Source organism: Protopterus annectens, chromosome 3.part1, assembly GCF_019279795.1.
Source record: "Protopterus annectens isolate FY-2018-M chromosome 3.part1, PAN1.0, whole genome shotgun sequence".
Classification (NCBI taxonomy): domain Eukaryota; kingdom Metazoa; phylum Chordata; order Ceratodontiformes; family Protopteridae; genus Protopterus; species Protopterus annectens.
Window position 1 is genome coordinate 59,801,627 of NC_056732.1, and position 18,262 is coordinate 59,819,888.

Sequence of the window (18,262 nt, forward strand, 5' to 3'; positions counted from 1 at the left end):
CTCAATCACCAGCTCAAAAATTCTGCACAAGGACATTCCACCCACTAGCATGGAAAGTGGATTCGCTCTCCTTCAGCTGGAAAGGCCTAACAGCATATGCATTCCCACCTCTTCCCTTGATACACAAAGTACTACTAAAAATCAAGGAAGAACGTCCAAGGATAATCCTGATAGTTCCAAACTGGCCAAGACAACACTGGTACCCACTGCTGAGGAGCATGTCTCGGAACAATATGTGGCCAATACCCCTGATGCCTTTGATGTTAACTCAGAACAACTACAGCATCATACATCCAAACCTAAAAACGTTGCAACTGACTGCATGGAGCATCACATAGCAGCAGCTAATCCAGAACTTTCCCAAAGAGTTAAAGATATTATTCTTGAAGCACGCAGACCTTCAACAAGAAGGAACTATGCTGGAAAATGGAAAAGGTTTGTCATTTGGAGTACTGAAAGAGGAAAAGATGTGTCAAACATAGATATGCCTAACATTCTGGAGTATCTGGCCGAACTTCTTCATTCAGGCCTGTCCTACTCCTCCATCAAGATACATGCATCAGCTATTTCAGCAGAATACAGCTTTGATCCACCTGTTTTTTTGCACCCTTTGCTCAGGCAGTTCCTCAGAGGAATCAAGAATGTAAAACCTCCAAGGAAACCACCATTACCAGCTTGGGACTTAAACTTTGTGCTAGAAAAGTTGACACTATCACCCTTTGAACCAGCAGCAACAGCAGACCTACAACACCTGTCATGGAAAACTGCTTTCCTACTGGCAATTACTTCAGCAAGGAGGGTTTCAGAACTACAGGCCTTAATGGCAGTGCAACCCTTCCTAATCTTCCACCAAGATAGAGTGTCCATGAGGACTAATCCTACATTTATGCCTAAGGTGGTATCCAGAGTGTCTTTAAACCAGGCAATCCACCTACCTACCTTCTTTCCCAACCCACAAAACAGAGGGGAAAGAATACTGCATACCTTGGATGTACATAGACAGCTACGCTACTACTTGGACAGAACAAATAGTAGCAGAAAGACTGACCAACTTTTTGTAGCCTATGCAACAGGAAGGGAAGGAAAAGCTATTCCCAAACAGACAATCTCCAAATGGATAGGAAATTGCATACGATTCTGTTACTCCTTCCATGGAAAACCAATTCCACAGAACATAAGACCTCATTCTACAAGGGCAACAGCCACTACCACAGCCTTCTTACGAGGAGTGGCAACCAAAGACATTATTGAGGCGGCTACTTGGACCTCCGTGCATACATTTGCCAAGCATTATAATTTGCCTCTATATTCCAGATCCCGAGCAGGGTTTGTCACTGCTGTACTGCAAGGGATCCTAAACACACCATAATCTACTTTTATCCTCCTCCCCTAGTTGGCTATGGTATTCTACCCAGTTGTTATGACTGCAGATGCATCCATGAAGGACATAGTACAGTTTTGTACCTACCATAAATGTAGATGTCCGAACTGGATAGCATCTGCAGTCAGGATTACCCTCCCTCCTTCCCCTCTGTGGTACTCCTAGGATGTTTACCCTCCTAATAGCTAGCTGGTGGGGGGGAGTCTTTTATGGTGTATTTGTTTGTATATATGTACATACATGCTTATTTTTGTGTTTACCTCTATCTTTTTGGAAACATTGGCATCTATCCAAATTTTAGCCTTCAAGAGGGCTACTGGCATCTGGGGCAAGAAACACTGAGGAAAATGGCGTCGGCTGATGCCTTTATACCCAAGACCAACAGAGATGACGTCGGGTGAAGTGCGACATCAGCGAAGCGGACCCGGACTTTGGAATCCGGCCGACTGAAGGGCTGCCTGGCGACAGGACAACCCAGTTGTTATGACTGCAGATGCTATCCAGTTCGGACATCTACATTTATGGTAGGTACAAAACTGTACTTTTCTGGGACTTTGAAGCATCACAGTACTGCCCAAATCAGCTTTCTTGGGATCTTGTCATATGCTTTCTTCAAGTATAAGAATGTCCATTTGGACTCCTTCCTCGTCTCTTAACTTCTTTTCAACTGTCTGTCTCACTGCAAACATTGCCTCAGTTGTGCTGCATCCTGATCTGAATTCGAACTGCTCATCTCCCATCTTACTTTCTACTACTATGTGTATCCATTTATCAATCACCTCTCCAGATCTTTCATGCAGTGTGACAAGAGCTTGATGCCTCTTTACTGCCCACAGGTGTGGATGCCCCCTTTGTTGTACTCTGGCACGAGTATGCTTATTCTCCAGTCATGTGGGCTACGCCTTTCTCTTCACCCTGCTATGGGTACCCACAGCAGCCATTTGTCCCCTATCTCATCCACCATCTTTATCATATCTGCTGTGAATAGTTTGTCTCAGTCAGACCCTTCTGAAATTATATTTACACTGTTGGGGATTCAGTGATTCAGTACTTAACCAGAAGATACAGTAAATCTGCTGGCCGATAAATTAATCTCAGATTTCACCTCCCCATCACCTACAGTTACTTCACAAGAAATACCCTCCAGCATTCCTCTACTAGTTATCACAAAAGAACACGTCACCATTGCACTCTCTACAGCTAAAAAGCACTGCTTTGATTAGTCCCAACAGTATCCCAGGATGCTTCTTAAGTAGCTTGAAACAAGATCTGTCAGGCCCACTAGGATCTCTATTTAACCACAGCTTCCATAGTGACGTAGTCCCAGTGGAGTGAGGACAGCAACAGTCCCCCCTCTACATAAAGGGGAGCCATCAACAGACCCGGGAAATTACAGACCCATACGTTTTATTAGTCTTGTATGCAAGGCCATGTAAAAAATAATGTAAGACCATGTAAAGAATCATCATGGACGTGATAAATGACGTAGGAGAGTTAGTTTGGCTTTGTCAAGGGCAGTTCATGCCTGCTGAGTCTGGTGGATTTCTTTGAGAAAGTCACTAAGACCATGGATGAGAGTAAAACAGTACATAGCACCTACATAAAGTCACTAAGACCATGGACGAGAGTAAAACAGTACATAGCACCTACATAAAGTCACTAAGGCCATGGACGAGAGTAAAACAGTACATAGCACCTACATAAAGTCACTAAGACCACGGACGAGAGTAAAACAGTACATAGCACCTACATAAAGTCACTAAGACCACGGACGAGAGTAAAACAGTACATAGCACCTACATAAAGTCACTAAGGCCACGGATGAGAGTAAAACAGTACATAGCACCTACATAAAGTCACTAAGGCCACGGACGAGAGTAAAACAGTACATAGCACCTACATAAAGTCACTAAGGCCATGGACGAGAGTAAAACAGTACATAGCACCTGCATAAAGTCACTAAGACCACGGATGAGAGTAAAACAGTACATAGCACCTACATAAAGTCACTAAGACCACGGAGGAGAGTAAAACAGTACATACCACCTACATAAAGTCACTAAGACCATGGACAAGAGTAAAACAGTACATAGCACCTACATAAAGTCACTAAGACCATGGCCGAGAGTAAAACAGTACATAGCACCTACATAAAGTCACTAAGGCTATGGACGAGAGTAAAACAGTGCATAGCACCTACATAAAGTCACTAAGACCACGGATGAGAGTAAAACAGTACACTATGCCTGTTTTGACCTGGTTCAAGCATTTGACACAGTTCTCCACTTGGGTATTATAGATAAACTCACAAAACTGGGCATAAATCCGTATGTCACCAGATGGAATGCCAAATGACTCAAGGACAGGACACATGTTGGAATGGGTGAATCCAGATCCAGCAAGAGGCCAGTTACTAGTGGTGTGCCACAGGGCTCAGTGCTTGGACCAGACCAGTTACTAGTGGTGTGCCACAGGAGTAGTGCTAGGACCAAACCAGTTACTCGTCGTGTGCCACAGGGCTCAGTGCTGGGACCAGACCAGTTACTAGTGGTGTGCCACAGGGCTCAGTGCTGGGACCAGACCAGTTACTAGTGGTGTGCCACAGGAGTAGTGCTGGGACCAGACCAGTTATTAGTGGCGTGCCACAGGGCTCAGTGCTAGGACTTCTCCTGTTCATAAAATACTTCTCTGAAGTCAAAGCTAATGTAGAATGCATTTGACTGTCTAAGTTCGCCAACGACTACAAGTTGGAATAATTTATTGAATCCCCCCCAACAGTGTAGATGTCATTCAGAAGGGTTTGACTGAGGCAAATGGTTGGTGCCAGAGCCATAGGATCATAGGAGGTTACTAGGCTAATGGCCCTGTGGCCCTTACAAGCCTAGCCAAGAGTTTATCCCCAAAAAAGAAACCTCACTCAGCACCTGTTGCCCCTGTCAGTGAGGGACAGAGGTGTAACCCTGAGACAACTTTGTGGTTTTCCATCCACTCATCAAGGTTGCACTTGAAGAGGGTTAGTGAGGTACTCTGTTTGACATGTGTGGGAAATCTGTTCCAGAGACGGGGCAGCCTCTGGTAGACAAACCTGTCTCTCCAGCAGGTTTTGTTGATGTTGCATATTAGATTTAGGCCTATCGAGCAGTTTATGTGCAAGGAGTTAGACTTATGGATGTGGAGCATCTCTAGTAGGGCAGGGTCCAATATTGCCTTGTAGATGGGAGAGAGATCACCTCTGAGCAATATGTATGATAGCAAGTAGAGTGGTAGTGATTTGAGCCTGTCCGCGTAGGACAGGTGTTGGAGGCCATGGAAAAATGTGTCAACCGAGTCAAGCAGGAGCTGAACCTGCTGTCTTTGATCTGTAGTCAAACACGTTATCCATTCCACCACTGGCCCTGGTGCTGTGCTTGTGCTCCTTGATGATGGCCTAAAACTAAATGCAAAAAAAAATGTTTAATCATATCTTTTATGGAGTCAACTACCCCTGCAAATTACAACATTAATAGCACACCCCTAAGAGTGGACTCAAAGGTGAGAGATCTAGGTACACAGATAGATAGTATGATTGTCATGTGCTCACAGTGGTGAGGAAATTCTTCCATGTGGCACATCTTAGAAAGGTATGGTTATCAGATCCAAGGAAGTTATAGTTCCACTGTAGTTGGCCTTCATCAGACCAATAATCGAGTGCAATGTACCTTTTGGCATGTACTTGACCAGGTACTTGCAACATCTGGAGTGGCCTCAGAAGTTGCTCACAAAAATAAAATGGAGTAAACAACGTGTCTTATGTAGATAGCGTAAAAGCCCTATCCCTTTAATCTGTTTCATACTGACTATTAAAGGATTATCTATACCTAATATACAAGGCACTTAAAATCCAGCCCTGATGGAAATGTTGCACATTCACAGTACAAACAGCACGGGGGTCACCAGATCTGAAGATCTAAACCTGGTCTGTGACTTGAACAAAACATGATGGAGAGGCAAATATGTGTCTCAGAGATTACCCTTTCCCTGGAACAGCCTTCCTATTCATATGAAGGAGAGAACCCTTTCCTGGTGCTCTTCAAACGTAGTTTGGATCAATGGATGGGGAATCATAAATTCACCCCTGGGGTGATACCAATGTCTCTTATGGACAGGGGTAGTCTGTAAAATGCTCAGAGGCATAGGCACAAACTTAAGCCATCCTCTAGCCCCTAGGGATAAAAAATTGGGTAAAATTTAGGTAGCAATGGGTAGATTTGTAAGGACTTTTAAGCTGTTATCCTAGTTATCTCCTATGACCCTATGATCAGCAGACAACAGAGGCAAGAAGTGCAAAAAAAAACAATGTCAAGATGTGATATGTAAGAGCTGCTATGAAGGTGTGCACAATTTTATTTATATCTCGTGTAGCATAATGTTATTGCTTTGGCAGTATGTAAGTAGGTGTTTCACTTGATAGTTTCTGTAAAGTTACCATGGTACTCAGGCTGTTATGTTGGAGTTGCACTTATGAAGATGATGAACCCTGTAATACTTCTGAATTGCACTTGGGTGTTATAGTTTTCCTTTTATCAAGACTTTAGTGTTTGTGTGGTTTTCTGATCTAATGTTGGTAATGTGATCCCAATATTCAGAAATCTCAAACTTTATTTTTCCTCAATTCTGTTTACTTTTCCCTAGGCATGCTCAAAATCTTTGCGGTTAGAGCTGGCATCAGAGATTGAGAAAAGGAATATGGCAGTTTTTCTGAAGTAAGTAGTACTTCTAAACGGCACATTTTTCCCTCCCATTAGGTTGCATTCTTTGGGTCAGATAAGTGAAATAGCAACTTATTAAACTTATGGACCATATAGTTAGTGACACTAGACTCCTCAAAAGCTGAGAAATGTGTTTGTAGTCTGTAGTAAGCCTATAACTATATCTGAAGTTTAATAGCGTTTTGCATTGCTTTCAGTGACGCACCTTTCACTGTTTTCCACCATGTTCTAGATTGAGTTAGTCTCTGTTGAGCCCTTTAGAACTCAATGTCTCTCTTCCCATCTGTTAGTATGGCATTTAGTTACATTCTCCTCCTCCTTTCCACCATGTTCTAGATTGGGTTAGTCTCTATGCTGAGCCCTTTAGAACTCAATGTCCCTCTTCCCATCTGTTAGTATGGCATTTAGTTACATTCTCCTCCTCCTTTCCACCATGTTCTAGATTGGGTTAGTCTCTATGCTGAGCCCTTTAGAACTCAATGTCTCTCTTCCCATCTGTTAGTATGGCATTTAGTTACATTCTCATCCTCCTTTCCACCGTGGTCTAGATTGGGTTAGTCTCTATGCTGGGCCCTTCAGAACTCAATGTCTCTCTTCCCATCTGTTAATATGGCATTTAGTTACATTATCCTCCTCCTTTCTCTCTATGGTATGTCAATTACAGTATCTTAGTCTAAAATTCAGATGTAATGTGATCCTATCTCGCCTACATTCTCTACAGATGGGTTCGGAGCCGATCCTCGACTCCGACTCGGCCGCTGTACAATAGAACGCAGTCTCTTATTGGCTGAGTTACCTCATATCCCAGGATGCACCACTACCACTTCCCCAGATCTCATTTGCCGCTTTTCAGCATAGACGTGGTGTCGGACTTGGCTGAGCTAAGTATCTTTAGTCAGAAATTTTTCTGTCTGAATTTTGGTCAAAACTTACCCAAAAGCTGTTTTAACAGCTATTTGTTGTTGTGTGATTGGTTTGTGATATTTTCTTGTGGTAAATTGTGTTTTTTTGTGGTAATTAACGGTCCCGTTTAAGTTAGAGGGGCCTAGCCCTACCCTAGGCGTTTTAGTTAGAGTCTAGGTTGTCTGTGTGCTAACTTTGTTTTTTGATAGTCTGTGTTTATTGTTTATTGTTTATATAACCATGTCTAAAGAGCATAGACCATCAGGGTTTAAAAAGTGTTCTAAATGTAGTTATAAAATGTCTATTACAGATGACCATTCTTTATGTGTCTATTGTTTGGGTCCGAAGCATCTTCAGGAGTCCTGTAGCGTTTGCCACGCTTTTTCCTCTCGCGTCCTCCAAGAGTTGATCTTGAAAGGGCTTATTACCCCTTCCTTTGAAGAAGCCCTATCTTCTTCTTCTTCACCTTCGAAGAAGAAAAAGTCTTCGGCTCCGACCAGCCCGTCGGATCCGGCAGCAAAAAGTCTCGGCAGGCTTCTCCGTCGGCTCCACGGACTTCGGAGCCGAGGGCGGAACAGTCTGCCTCGATGTCTCCAGCCGACTCCTCTGGTTTGAGTCGAGCTCGGGCGTCAAGAGGCGAGTCACCTTCATCGGCTCCACTGCCTTCGAACCGATGGGGTTGCCCGCTCAGACTCTTCCCGGTGCGAAGTCCACATCGGCTCGAGGGAAATTGCAGTTGTAGTGGAGTCTCCTCGGCACCGATACTTCTCGAACCTTACGGGCCGGTCCCCAGTCTTCCGGGCGGAGAAGTCGACTCGGACCCGGTCGGTCTCTTCTCGGTCATCGAGGATGTCCGATTCGGACTTAGGGTGCTTCAAAGGCTTTTTCAGTCTCCAGACTTTGCAAAGTTGATCTCGGCTCCAGCCCAGTTGGCTCTGGAGCCGATCTCCCATCCTGCTACATCGATTCCTCCTCCAACAGCTTCGGCGCCATTGGAGTCGGTGTTGGTGGAACCGGTGGAGGTTATCGGGTCGGTTCCGACTCTAACTCCAACCCCGTCCCTCGGGTTGGGGTTGATCTGTGGACCTCCTCTGTCGGCCCGGCGGGCCCGATCCTTTGGTTCCGAGCCTCCCTCGGTCGTCGGCTGCAGGGGTTCCGACTGCCGTTAATGGCCTCGGGGTTGAACCATCCCAGGACTCTGGGGTCCAGCCGATGCCATGAGGAGTGCCTTGGCCAAATCCTCTGTGGCCACTTCGACCATTTCACCACCACCTTCCCTGGGCATGGAGACTGGCCTTTGCAATCCCCTGTCTCACGACAGCGGGGCCCTGGGCCTGAGGTTACCCCATTGGGGGTTCCCTTCTTCCTGGAGGTCCCTCCGACATGCTTTCGGAGGAACCTCCCAGGAAGAAACAGTGTAAGAGGAAACACGTAGACTCCCCTGATGAGTCTCTCACCTCGGATACCGACCTCGATGATGCGGAGGGGTCTCCAAAGTCGTCCTCTGAAGATGTCTCCTTTGCGGACATCTTAGAGATCCTCAAGCAACGAGGCGACTGGCAGTCCAAACCCCCTTCTGCTGAGGAGTCTGTTTACCTCAAGGCCTTCGTTGCTCAGCCCTCTGCCTCCTGGATGTCTCTGCCCTTCGATGAGCTTCTGGATTTGATCTCTCGAAGGGCGTGGGAACACCCAGATTCTGTTGAACCGGTGCCAGCTCGCCCCAATAAATTCCTTTCGGCTCCCCCGGATAAGGACTTTCTATCGAAGGGCGTGGCTGTAGATGCTATGGTGGTGGCATCTGCCACCCAACAAGATGTGGCAGAGGCTTCGACGTCCGTCCATCCTCCTAATAAAGAGTCTAGGAGCATGGATCGTGCACGCAAGCGCACTTTCTTCAGCGGCCTTTACATTAAGGTCTCTGAATTACCTGACACATTTCACCAGACTACAGAGGGATCTGATCAAGGAGCTTTTGGATACCCTCTCTGGTAACTTACCTGAGCAGTTGACCCAGACGGTTAACTCCCAGTTGGCTACCCTGTCTTCATTATCTAACTCGTCCATGAGGCTCATTTCTTATGCGGCCGAAGGAGCAGAGCGGCGGAACAGGTGTTGCTCTCACGGAGGCAAGCCTGGCTACGCCTGTGTCACTTTGCAGAGGCCTTTAAGTCTTCCTTTGCCGATGCCCCCTTTGATGGGTCCTCACTGTTTGGACCCAAGGTAAAGGACACATTGACTCGCTGTGAACAGGAGGGTAAGACTTTAACTGCCGTAGGAGCCCGGTTTTCCACTCCCTTCAGACCTTATCCCAAGGCTCAAGAAGAGGAAAATGTGGTTCCGTGAAGTCTCAAAAGCCTTACTCGTCGCAGCAGAGCGATTCCCCTTCTAGAGGCAGAGGAGGGGGAAATTTTTCAGGGAGACGCCGTCCCAGAGGTGGCGGAGGCCCCCGCAACACTGGAGACCGCGAGTCCTTTCGTGGCTCCTCCTCCTTCCAGCATCCCTGAAGGATTACCCGACTGTGCAGCTCCAGAGCCAGTCGGGGGTCGCTTTTCGAGACACCTAAAGGCCTGGGAAAATATTACTCAGGACCAATGGGTGCTTTGAATCATCACCGGAGGTTTCTCCATACCCTTTTCTCAACCCCCCCCACCAGTCCAAAGAATCCCGGACCCGCCACCCAGTCAACGGGATCATGCAGCCAACGAAATATCAAAGCTGCTTCAAAAAGGGGTCATCCAACCTGTCCCCGCAGACCAGGCTGGATCAGGGACTTACTCAAGATTCTTTTTGGTGCCAAAAAAGACCGGGGACTTGAGACCCATTTTGGATCTCAGCAAACTAAACCGATTTGTGAAAAAGTCCAAATTCCAGATGGTCACTTTGCAATCCATTCTTCCGCTTTTGGAGAAAGGTGTTTGGATGTGCTCCATAGATCTCAAAGACGCCTACTATCACATTCCGATAGATCAGGCGTCGAGGAGACACTTACGCTTCAGCCTAGGAGACAGTCATTTCCAGTTCCGAGCACTGCCCTTTGGTCTCACCACAGCCCCCAGGGTGTTCACCAAATGTTTGGCGGTGGTGACTGCTCACCTGAGAAGTCTAGGATTCCAGGTGTTTCCATACCTAGGCGACTGGCTCCTAACTGCCACCTCCAGGCATCTACTCTTGGAAAACCTAGCAGCCACTATCACACTAGGCAACTCCTTAGGAATCACCTTCAATTGGTCAAAATCTGTATTGCTGCCATCTCAGCGTATTCTGTTTATTGGTGTAGAAATAGACTCAAGGCAGATGCGAGTCTATCTCCCTGCGGAAAGGATAGCAATGCTCCAGCTTCAGGTTCAGGCTTTGCTCCTCAGACGTCGTGCTCCAGCGTGAATGGTCCTACAGCTGTTGGGCTCCATGGCAGCCACCATTCTTCTGGTCCCCTTGGCAAGGTTGCACATGAGGATACTCCAGTGGCTCCTATCAGTCCAGTGGTCTTATCAAGACCTTCCCCTCAGTCACCACATATTGATCACAGACACGTGCAAACAGGATCTTCGTTGGTGGCTTCTTTCCTCCAACCTGAATCTAGGGCGACCCTTCGTTCCCCGACTCCCCTCTGCCACGTTGACTACGGATGCCTCCCAGACAGGGTGGGGGGGACATTATCTGGACAGGTCGGTCCAAGGCACATGGCACTCCGACGAGAGTCTTCTCCACATCAATATCCTGGAGATGAGGGCGGTGCTTTTAGCGTTGCAAGCACTGCACGATCACCTCCCCCAGGGTACGATTGCCATTCACTCCGACAACATGTCGGTAGTCTGGTACTTGAACAAGCAAGGAGGGACCAGGTCCTACCCCCTTTGCAGAGAAGCCATGAAAGTATGGGATTGGGCGATTGCTACCAAGCGTTTCCTAGTGGCAATGCACATTCCGGGGAAATCCAACGTGATAGCCGACAGACTGAGCAAAACTATTCTCTCCCCTCACGAGTGGTCCTTGAACGACAGAGTGGTAGCGCAGATTTTCACGAGATGGGGAATTCCTTGTTGCGATCTCTTCGCAAGTCCCTCAACGAAATACCAGCACTTCTTCACTCTCACCCCAGTTCGGGGAGATCCCCAAGGACGCTCTAGTCCACGTTTGGCCCTCCGGTCTGCTATATGCCTTTCCACCGGTTCCCCTTCTCCCCAAGGCGATTCAGAAGGCGATTCGCTTGGGAAGCAAAATGATATTAATCGCCCCATACTGGCCTCGACAAGTCTGGTTCCCCTTTCTTCACAAATATGCATTGGAGGGTCCTTGGTTCCTGGACCAAGTTCCGGACCTTTTGACGCATCAGTCAGGATAGCTCCATCAGTCCCTCCATTCATTGAAGTTAGCAGCCTGGCTACTCCTCTTCCAACCATAGTTAGAAGCCATTCTTTCGCCCCTGAAGTCATGCACATCTTGTCTTCGCCCACAAGACTTCTCTGAAAAAGATATATAGCAATAAATGGAAGAGGTTTGCTATTTGGGCACAACTCAGAGGATTAGACCCGATGACAGCCTCGGTGTCAGAAGTACTGAAGTTTTTAGCTTCCCTATTCAACCAAGGTTGCTCAGTGTCTACCATCAAAGTGCAATTGGTGGCTATTTCCAATTTTCATGAGAGTGTGGAACCTCCTTTAATGAGCAACAAGTTGTGCAAAGCCTTTATTAAAGGAGCTTGGCTTCGACCCCTATATCTCAACCTGCACCTCCGTGGGACCTTAACGTGGTATTAGGTGCATTAACCTCATCTCCCTTTGAGCCGGCAGCAACCTGTGATCTAAAATTCCTTTCTTGGAAGACTGCCCTTCTAGTTGCTATTACATCAGCCAGACGAGTTTCAGAACTTCAAGTCCTATGTGTTAAACCACCATACTTGGTATTTCACAAGGATAGAGTATCTCTTAGACCAAACCCATCTTTTATACCAAAGGTTTGTTCTAACTTTTGTTTACAACAATCACTAGAACTACCGGTCTTCTTTCCTAAGTATTCGAATAGAGCTAAATATACTTTTCACAGCTTGGATGTACACAGACAATTACGTTTCTATTTGGATAGGACACACAAAGCACGAAAATCAGATCAACTGTTTGTGTCCTTTTCGGATAATAGATTAGGCAAAGCAGTCACAAAAGTCACTATTGCCAAGTGGATCAGGGACTGTATCAATCATATTTATCTCATCTCAAATAAGGAACTTATAGTTCCAGTGAAAGCTCATTCTACTAGGGCTATGGCCACTTCGGCAGCTTTTCATTCCAAGCTCTCTATTAGTGACATTTGTGCGGCTGCGTGGACATCTTCACACACCTTTATTTCTCACTACAAATTAGATGTGGCATCCAGGGGTCGAGCTTCCTTGGTTCCACAGTTCTCAGGAGTGTTTTCCAGTGAGCCACCCAGGAATTAGGTGCTAGGACGCTGTCCCATCTGTAGAGAATGTAGAGATAGGATCACATTACATCTTTTAGTTATGTACTTACCATAACTTTAGATGTATGGGATCCATCTGCCATTCCTAATAACCACCCTCCTTCTCCCTGCCTCGTAGACCAGGAGAGACCGGACGATCCGAAATTGAACTTCTTTCCTCTCTTGAAGAACTGAGAATGTTATAACAATAGTATGTTTCTGTGAGCATGAGTGCGGACAAACAAGATCTGGGGAAGTGGTAGTGGTGCATCCTGGGATATGAGGTAACTCAGCCAATAAGAGACTGCGTTCTATTGTATAGCGGCCGAGTCGGAGCCGAGGATCGGCTCCGAACCCATCTGTAGAGAATGTAGGCGAGATGGATCCCATACATCTAAAGTTATGGTAAGTACATAACTAAAAGATTTTCTAGTTTGTACAGTAACTGTTTAGTGAAATGGAATAAAAGACCTCAGTGTGGTTGTGTTACAGGATGCTGCAGTCTATTGAATGTGAAAACAGTAAAAGCTCAAAATAAGTTCTGCTATGAAGCTTTTACCCTACAGTCCCTTTCTTTAAATCGTTATGGATAATTTATAATAGCCCTTCAATGTTTTAGAATTGTCTAATTTGATTAACTGTCATTCCACTTCAAACTATAGTAGTACACACAGGTATAAGTTATAGTATTAGCTGGCACTGGAGCTGTCGTAGGTATATATTTCCACCTGTTAATCAGCTGAAATAGTCTGTTGTGGTGACATCAGAATATAAGAATTGTCCATTCAGATTCCATACCACTTAATATGGCGGGGGGTCAGCAACCAGCAGCCCAGCGGGTCCTTTTGTTGCTGTTGATTTACTGTTACCCAAATGTATTCTTCAGATAATTATTATCGGGAAAGGTTTGCATTTATTCAGGACTCCTGAATGAGTATAAACCTTTTGTGAGCATCAGCCACTCAATGAATATCTGTGGACTAAAAGGTAATACACAAAATGAGTTTCTGTCATGAACTTTGAGTGGTGAAAGGGCTGCGGACTTCAGTTTAGCATCTTATACTTCAGTTCTGTAGTGGCTTATAACAGACTAAGAGAAGCACTAAGTAAGCCCCCTCCCCCAGAAAAAAAAACATCATTTGCTTATTTTGGGCTATGCTCAGGGTCACAAACCAGTGAAGCATCATCTAACTTTGCAGCAGTTTTTCTTTCAAAAATGCCAGCTTCAACATAAAAAAAAGTTTCCTTTTCAGTTATTGGAGTTGGCTGTACTTTGCTTCTGGTCATCTTGGGATAACCTGAGATCATTCTTATCTTGTCACATTTTCTTATCTTGTCACACATTTTCTTTTCTTGTCACACATTTTCCTTTCTTGTCACACTTTTCTTGTCACACATTTTCTTTTCTTGTCACACATTTTCCTTTCTTGTCACACTTTTCTTGTCACACATTTTCTTTTTTTGTCACACATTTTCTTGTACATTTTCTTTTCTTGTCACACATTTTCTTTTCTTGTCACACATTTTCTTGTACATTTTCTTTTCTTGTCACACATTTTCTTGTACATTTTCTTTTCTTGTCACACATTTTCCTTTCTTGTCACACATTTTCCTTTCTTGTCACACTTTTCTTGTCACACATTTTCTTTTCTTGTCGCACATTTTCCTTTCTTGTCGCACATTTTCCTTTCTTGTCACACATTTTCTTTTCTTGTTACACATTTTCCTTTCTTGTCACACTTGTCACACATTTTCTTTTCTTGTCACACATTTTCTTTTCTTGTCACACATTTTCCTTTCTTGTCACACATTTTCTTTTCTTGTCACACATTTTCCTTTCTTGTCACACATTTTCTTTCCTTGTCACACACTTTCTTTTCTTGTCACACATTTTCTTTCCTTGTCACACATTTTTACATTAAATTGTAATCCTTATCTACAAACTTAATGTGGGGCAGAAACTGTTGTCTATTATACTTATAATTTGCACTAATCCCATCTAAAGCTTTCTTTTTTTTTCTTTTTGAGTTAGTAGTTTTATTATCTTGTTTTTGTTTTCTTTTTCTATTTTTCCACATTTTATAAAAGTTGGTTCACATGGGATTTATTTTTCCTGGGTGTGTGTTACTTTACACAACAAATCAAAAGTATATTTTAAGAGCTTTGTGCATTTCTGGTCAGGTGAGTCTAGGTCATCTCATTATCCCATAGTCGCATTTATTTTCATATAAAAATAGATATTCTGTGAGTAATGTATATAAGAATAAAACGTTGTCATTCCCCCAGTAGTCACTTATATCAATCATAATCTAACTTTAATACATTTTTCTTTTTTATGCTAATTCATTATCTCTTTAGGGAAGTTGCAAATGGTTACCTCCATTAGACCCTTATTTTCTTTGTCATTTGTATTTTATACCTGCCAATATGACACTGATGTCTATGTGCCTTCAGAGCCATCATATGTAGAATTAAGAAGGTTCTGGAAGCTTTCCTTCTTGACATATGTTGTAAAATGAACATATGTTCAAAAAAGTGAGTCTTTAATCTCCCAAGTAAAATGGCAAAGTAACCATAAAAAATAGAAAGAGAAGGGGAAACATAAAGTGACCATAACAAACAGAAAGAGAAGGGGAAACATAAAGTGACCATAACAAATAGAAAGAGAAGGGGAAACATAAAGTGACCATAACAAATAGTGACCATAACAAATAGAAAGAGAAGGGGAAACATAAAGTGACCATAACAAATAGAAAGAGAAGGGGAAACATAAAGTGACCATAACAAATAGAAAGAGAAGGGGAAACATAAAGTGACCATAACAAATAGAGAAGAGGAAACATAAAGTGACCATAACAAATAGAAAGAGAAGAGGAAACATAAAGTGACCATAACAAATAGAGAGAGAAGAGGAAACATAAAGTGACCATAACAAATAGAAAGAGAAGGGGAAACATAAAGTGACCATAACAAATAGAAAGAGAAGGGGAAACATAAAGTGACCATAACAAATAGAAAGAGAAGGGGAAACACAAAGACTAAGAAGGATTAAGAGAACATGGTAATGAGAAGCTGACTCTGTGCTGCAGTGGGATGTAGCCCTGACTGGACCAATAGGAAAAGAGTGGCAATTTATCATCCTACCTACCCCGAGGGGTGGGGGTCTGGTTGATAGCTGACACTCTCTCAGATGCTGAGGACAGGAGAAGGGTCCAGGACTCAGTATTCACTGTAAAATATTAGGAATGCATCAGCAGATGTCTGTAGGATTCCAGGGCTGCATGATTGCATGTCCTGTATTTCAAGGTGGGTTTGTTCATAGGGGAAAAAAATATGTCTTCAGCAGGAGTGTGACAGTGCATTGGAATGCCTCAGTGTCTTCACCGAATCCAGCAGTAGGGTCACTTCCAGGGCAACAGCTGACTTGGGCGACTTGGAGACTATGAAGAAGTACCTGGACGTGCTGATGGTAAACTGGAGGGAGAGCAGCAAAAAGAAAATATATATAAAGAATGTGGTAATAAGAATGAAAAAATATATCTGTTAACAGAAAGAGATCATAAATCCTAGTTTTTCTCTTCATATAAGTCTTCATATTTGGCTGCTTCCTAATGTGTATCATTGCCATTACCCCAGTTGTAACTGTTTTATTCCTTCAGAAGAGCAGGTGCTTCACCAGGCCACTTCTAGTTGCTGACATATCACTCTTTTTACATTGATAGGTCATACAGCTCTTTCAGAGAGCAGCCAGCTCTGGCAAGATGTTTTTAGAAGCACTGAAGAAATGGAACATGGGAGCTGCGACTGATTGTTGACATAATGCATGTAAGCCCCTGTTTAACTATTGTAACTACACTGGGCTTCTACCCCCCAGAATCTTTCGACCACCTGAAGAAATGGCAAACAGTTTAGAAATTGATGACAATGTCCCTAATTGCTGTTTTTGCCCCAGTTTCAACTCTAGGAGTATCAGGCATAGGACCAAAATCTTAGCTAGACATCTTAGTCTGCCATGTACTTCGCATTGTCCAATGGCATCCACTGGTCATCCCGAGGTTGAGCTCCCTAAGCGTAGGAAAGACAGGGAAAAAAAAGATCCAAGTTTAAGGCCTCGGATGACAACCATTCCCCATCCGCCAAGTCTTGTTATCACTGAGGAAGCCGAGGCACTTTCACAGCCTCTTTCTGTGACTGAGGTGATGGTGCCAGCCTCTGTCAAGACTTGTAAGAAGTCCGACATGCTGTCAGGTCCCTCAACTTCTGCATGGGCCTTGGTTTTCAGTTTGTCAGTTGGGTCCATAGTCACTCAGCAGACCTCGGCTTCCCACGAGCCATCTTTTACCTGTGACGATCCTTTGAGGCATCAGCCTTCATCGGTTCTTCCTTACAAAGAGACTAGTGTCAGGATTGCGAACCTACCTAGGCCCAAGGCCAGAGCTACCTCTTAGAAGGGTTCTATCTCAGGTTCTATACCTAGGCCTACCAGCTCCCATGCACAAGGATATCGGCAAGACCTGGTCAGATTAGCTGAGGACTTTATCTCCTTAGTCTGAGCTAGGCAACCCCCGTTTGGAGTCTTTCACAGGGAAAATGAAGAGGAATCCTACCCGTGAAGTTTTCTATGAACCCCCTGTTTCAGATTCAGATTCTGACCAGGAAGAATATGTCTTTGAGGAGGGATCCTTCCTTACCTCTTTTGAAGATTCAGATTCTGAAGAGTATCTGGCTTTAGTTTCACCTCTTGAAGACATCACTTTTGGGGAAACACTCCATGCCATGAGGGAATATTTACAATGGGAGACACAGGAATACCCACAATCTAAAAAGAGGGTTAGTAGGGACATGTTCTTCGTGTTTCACTGTTGCAGTCATTACATTTGGGTAATCTGCTGGCAGGTTGCCCTCAGTCAGCCTGAATTCCAAAGTCTTGGGTCCTGCTTCAGTTGCTGTCTTCTCTTCCATGACGTCAGGTGTCAGGGGTATAAAACATGCAGCCGACGCCATTTTCTTTAGTCTTTCTTGCCGCACGGTGCCCGAAGCAGAAGCATTTCGCAAGTGCCGGTCGGCCGACTACTGAACTATTCACGTTTGAGTTTCAGAACCGAAGTCTTCAATAAAGCTAAGTACCCCATTGGGGAAACTTTTTTCTTGCTTTTTACTGATGTCAGAAAAAGTTAATAATTGTATTACTTGTGGGAAGCAAATACCTCATAAGGATTTCCATTTATACTGTATTCCTTGCCTAGGCCCTGATCACAACGTGCCTAGCTGTCGGTTTTGTGCTAGATTTAACCAATGCACTATTAAGCGTCGGAATATTTTTGCATCTAAGTATTTTGGAAACAGATTTAACTACCCAGAGATGTCGTCGGATAGCAATCCGACTACCGGAGTACATAAAAAATGCAAAGAAAAGGACAGAGAAAGGCAGTCGAGATCCAAAACCGACAACGAAGCTTCTCCTAAGCCAGTCGTTGGTTCGCCGGTACTCAGTGAGGCACTTTCGCAGCCCCTGATACCCGCTACCTTCGAGTCGCAGGCCTCTACCGACACCCATGTGGAGTCCGGCATGCCGCAAGATACTCAAGGTATTGGACCAACGGATGTATCTCCCTCGGATGGGTCCGGAGCCGCTGAGCAGGCACCGGCTTCTGAGGGTGTATTCAGACCTCAACATTTTTATATCAAACCGACGACAGCTGCAAAACCAAAGGCAAAGACACCTTCTAAAACCAAAAAACCAACACCTGAGCCCCGTGCACAGGCCTCTATGCCTAAAAAAACAGATGATCAA

The 18,262-nt window shown here is 44.6% G+C and overlaps 1 protein-coding gene across 1 annotated transcript in view; it reads left to right on the forward strand.

Moving 5' to 3' along the window:
* The window catches only part of LOC122797632 (integrator complex subunit 8-like), a 1,436,218-nt gene that overhangs the window by 351,027 nt on the left and 1,066,929 nt on the right, over nt 1-18,262 (forward strand). Inside the window, exon 6 of the mRNA XM_044066176.1 lies at nt 6,053-6,123. Coding sequence (XP_043922111.1) covers nt 6,053-6,123 — 71 coding nt within the window. The remainder of the gene's footprint in view (nt 1-6,052; nt 6,124-18,262) is intronic.